At 37.8% G+C, this 3,886-nt stretch overlaps 1 protein-coding gene across 1 annotated transcript; it reads left to right on the top strand.

The window, feature by feature from the left end:
* The first annotated feature begins 419 nt into the window (after positions 1-419).
* On the top strand, positions 420-1,577 carry LOC115989000 (F-box/kelch-repeat protein At3g23880-like). Its single transcript, XM_031112643.1, has one exon. It carries the CDS (start codon positions 422-424, stop codon positions 1,544-1,546), a length of 1,125 nt encoding a protein of 374 aa, XP_030968503.1. The 5' UTR covers positions 420-421; the 3' UTR covers positions 1,547-1,577.
* The last annotated feature ends 2,309 nt before the right edge of the window (positions 1,578-3,886 follow it).

Genomic DNA, 3,886 nt, shown 5'->3' with positions numbered 1-3,886 from the left:
GATATGTGAGCAAAAAATAACTATCTTACTAAAAAAATAAAAGATATGTATTAATGAATAGTTATTTTTATACATATATCTCTCATTTATTAAAATTTTTTAATAAGATTAAATTTTTGATATAAATAGTAAGAGTATCATTTAATAAAAAATACTTTTTCTAAGCGATAAATTTGTTAGGAATTTGATTTGTTCCGAGAAAAAGCCCACTTAAACAAATTTTGGTTTATTCAGCATCGCATTGCGTAGCCTAACTAAACTGTAGAGTCCTTACGCCTTAAAAAGAAGTAAAGAGAGTTCGCAACGTGAAGTGGTGAAGATCAGAATTCCCTTAACGCATCGCAGATCATAATTCCGAAACCCAAATCTGTGATCAGTTTCTTTGTGTTCGTTCGTAATACTAATAGGACCACCGACGATGATGTCCCGGAAGAGGCTACCGATGATGTCCCAGCATATCCCGGCCGAGGTTGCGTACAACATCCTCACTCAGCTACCAGTGAAATCTATAATCCGATTCAGGTGTGTTTCCAAATCTTGGTACTCCATATTCACCGACCCTATTTTCATTACTACAAACTTTAAATTCAACCAAGCCAAATCTTTATCGAATAACAGTCACAATGGTTATCTCCTATACAAGGAAAATCTTTCGTATGGTGTCAAAGAATCGCATATAGTTGTTTGCAATAACGATCGCACTTTGAGCCGGGTATGTAGTTTTGAAATCCCCTCTATTCATGACCATATAGTTGGCTTCTGTAAAGGCTTGTTTTGCTTCACTGGTAGCATGGATGACTCTTATCAGAGAATATATGTGTGGAATCCTAGTATTAGAAAAATTACTATAGCTGCTACTGCCAATAACGTAGGTTTTGCTGGTGTCACTCTTGGATTTGCGTATCATCTTCAAAACAATGACTTCAAGATTCTCAGACTTGTGTGTTTTCAACGCGAATTGTTGTATGGCTCCGATGGAGCCGAGGCTGAAGTTTACACATTGAGTACAGGTTCGTGGAGAAGGTTTGTAGTATCGGTGGATTATTGGCCATTTATTCGGGATATATCTGAATCACCCTCTTTATTTTTTAATGGAGCTCTGCACTTTTTGGCCCAGAGTGGCCTTTTTCGCTTCATATTGTCCTTTGATGTGGATGAGGAGAGATTTCATAAGATAATGTTGCCTCAAAACTGTTTTGAAGGGTTTTTTCAACATTCTAAATGTCTTGTTGTGTTCAAGGTATCGTTGGCTTTGATTGTTTTCGATTGCAACATATGCCACATGTGGGTGATGAGGGAGTACGGCGTGGTTGAGTCTTGGACTAAAATAAGTGTGCCAATCAAAGGAGTTAAGAGGTTTTATGGTTGCACCGTTAAAGGTGAACTTCTGATGGAAAAGAGTCATTCACAGATCTTTTCATTTGACCTTGAGAGTTTAAATGAAAAAGTTCTTGACATTCCAACTACAGCTGAAGATGTGATTTATACAGATAATTTTATGGAGAGCTTAAATTTATTTGATGTGATAGACTCCGAGGATTATTAAGATAGAGTTTCTAGCAAGGCAGTCATCTGTTTCAAATTCATGCATATTGACAAGTTATTTTTGTATTAATGACTAAATGATTCTTTATATGTTGTGTTTTCTTTCCATTTGTTCTAGACATAAAAATATTGCTTTTGATGTAGAAAACTAATAGATCTTATTAAATAGAAACAGATCCCATTTGGTAAGCAGTAAGCACAGTGCTGAATTAAGAAGTGAATGCACATAAATCTTTCGCAGATAATAAGGAGCTTATTCTTGATTTTGATTCTCTCTCATGATAACAGAATGAACAGGTGAGTCCAGAGGCAGTCCCAACTCCTAATGTATGGATGTAAAAGTAATAATATAAGTTAACATGTAAGATATAGTAGTCACGCATCTTCTGCTCAAGCATTGTGCAGAAAATTGCACATATTTGGGTCCAAATTGATGCTTAGAAAGCATGTCTAATCTGGTTCCTTGAACGCTTGGTTGACCTTCTTCGTTTTACTACTTCAGGTCCCAATCTTTATTATGTCCCTTAGTTAGCTGGGCATACTTTTCTCATGTACTGCAACTCAAAAAATCTATTTTCAACATTACTTTTTTTTTTTGGCCCCACAATCTGTTAATTTTCCAGCAGTATACACAAGATAAAGATGAGAACCAATCTTCTTAACAAATCTCATCTCAAGATCAAGAAAAGAACCAAGTCTAAATCTGTAATATTGCTAAGTTTTTTCTTTTCTAATATCTCCTTTGTGACTTCTTGTATTCATTGATGCAGTGAACCTTTCTAATCAATGATGGTAATGGAATGTGTCTAACAAAAGTAGGATGTGAATTAAGAGAATGAATGGTGGAAATGTAGTGATATGTTGCTCGGTTTGAGGGAGTCACCCTCCAAGTATAATTTCACATGCCCTTTACGGGGAATCAATGACAATTATACATGCATATATGCATTGCGTTGTTCCTTTACAACAGCCAAATGGAAGGCAGCCTTGCTAACAAACTCAACTACAGCTCCAACTACTTAAATAGGACACTAACTGGTAACATCACTACTATATGAGTAACGAATACAGCTGCCATATGCACCAATGATCAAATACAACACTTTGCACTGAAGCTCCCTTGCATCAATGACTGCATAGGTGCTTGGCTGCACAATTGGGTGCACTCCTGTTTAATTATTAACCAACAACTATCTACTTGCTTAGCCAGCTTAGCTCAGCAGTGATCATCGAATGAGCTATAACCATTTATCATTAGCCCATCAAGTAGATCATTAGTCAATGAAGCAATAACTGAGCTTCACTGCAATACCTACCCCTTTATAGCACCTTGCCCACAGGGTGGGGATATTGCTCGTGAAGGGTATACAACAGTTTCCAAATAGTATTCTCAGCAGGAGCATCTTTCTTATGGACAATTACTTTAGTTGAAATCTACTAAAGGCAAAGTAAGTAATAGCAGTACATTAGCTCCCAACTTTGGTTTCAAAAAAGAAACGTGGAAGACGTGGAGTCTTGATTGAGGAGGAAAGTCCAGCTTGTAGGCAACCTGGCCTACTTTCGGAGAATTTGAATGGCACATAAAACCATGAAGAAAGCTTGAGATTAGCTCTGATGGCCAGAGACTTCTGTCCATAGGGAAGGAGTCTTAGGACAACTCAACCCCCCACTTGGAACTCTCTCTCTGTCCTATGTTTGTCAGTTTGGAGATTGTTCCTCTCTTGAGCTGCAACCAAAATCTGCTAAAGCAATGCCTAAAGCCACTGCTCTATACCCGAGATGATCATCTGATGCCTCCAATTTAGAAATTCCAGGAATGTATTGCAAGAGTTTTGGAGGAATTTAACTATAAAGTGCCTCAAATGGACTTGTTCGGATAGACGTATGAAAACTGGAATTGTACCAAAATTCAGCCAAAGCAAGCCAAAAATGACTATTTCTTAGACTACTCTGCATAGCATCTAAGATACTCCTCTGCATGGCATCTAAGATACTACTACAGCCCATTATTTACTACCTCAGTTTGACTATCAGTTTATGAATGGTAAGCTGATGACAAGGCCAAGGTGGTTCCTTGAAGGTTGAAGGGCTACCTCCAAAAATTACCAATGAATGTCCGGTCCCTGTCACCCATTGTGGACCCAGGTAAACCATGGAGTTAATAACATGCTACATGAATAAGGAAGCTACTTTTGCAGCAATAAAAGGGCGTGGGAGGGCTCTGAACTTTGCACATTTTGCTTAATTAGTCTGTCTACCACTACAAAGGTGACATCAAAGTGTTGGGATTTAGGTAACCGCTCAATGAAATCCTTGGAGATATCAAACCAAGGTAGCTCAG

This window comes from Quercus lobata, chromosome 5, assembly GCF_001633185.2.
Source record: "Quercus lobata isolate SW786 chromosome 5, ValleyOak3.0 Primary Assembly, whole genome shotgun sequence".
NCBI classification, from domain to species: Eukaryota; Viridiplantae; Streptophyta; class Magnoliopsida; order Fagales; family Fagaceae; genus Quercus; species Quercus lobata.
Note: the sequence above shows the minus strand (reverse complement) of the source record. Positions and strands in the feature narration are given on the sequence as shown.

Bases quoted from the DNA above. Each gene is read 5' to 3' on its own strand.
- LOC115989000 (XM_031112643.1), top strand. From the start codon at position 422: ATGTCCCGGAAGAGGCTACCGATGATGTCCCAGCATATCCCGGCCGAG.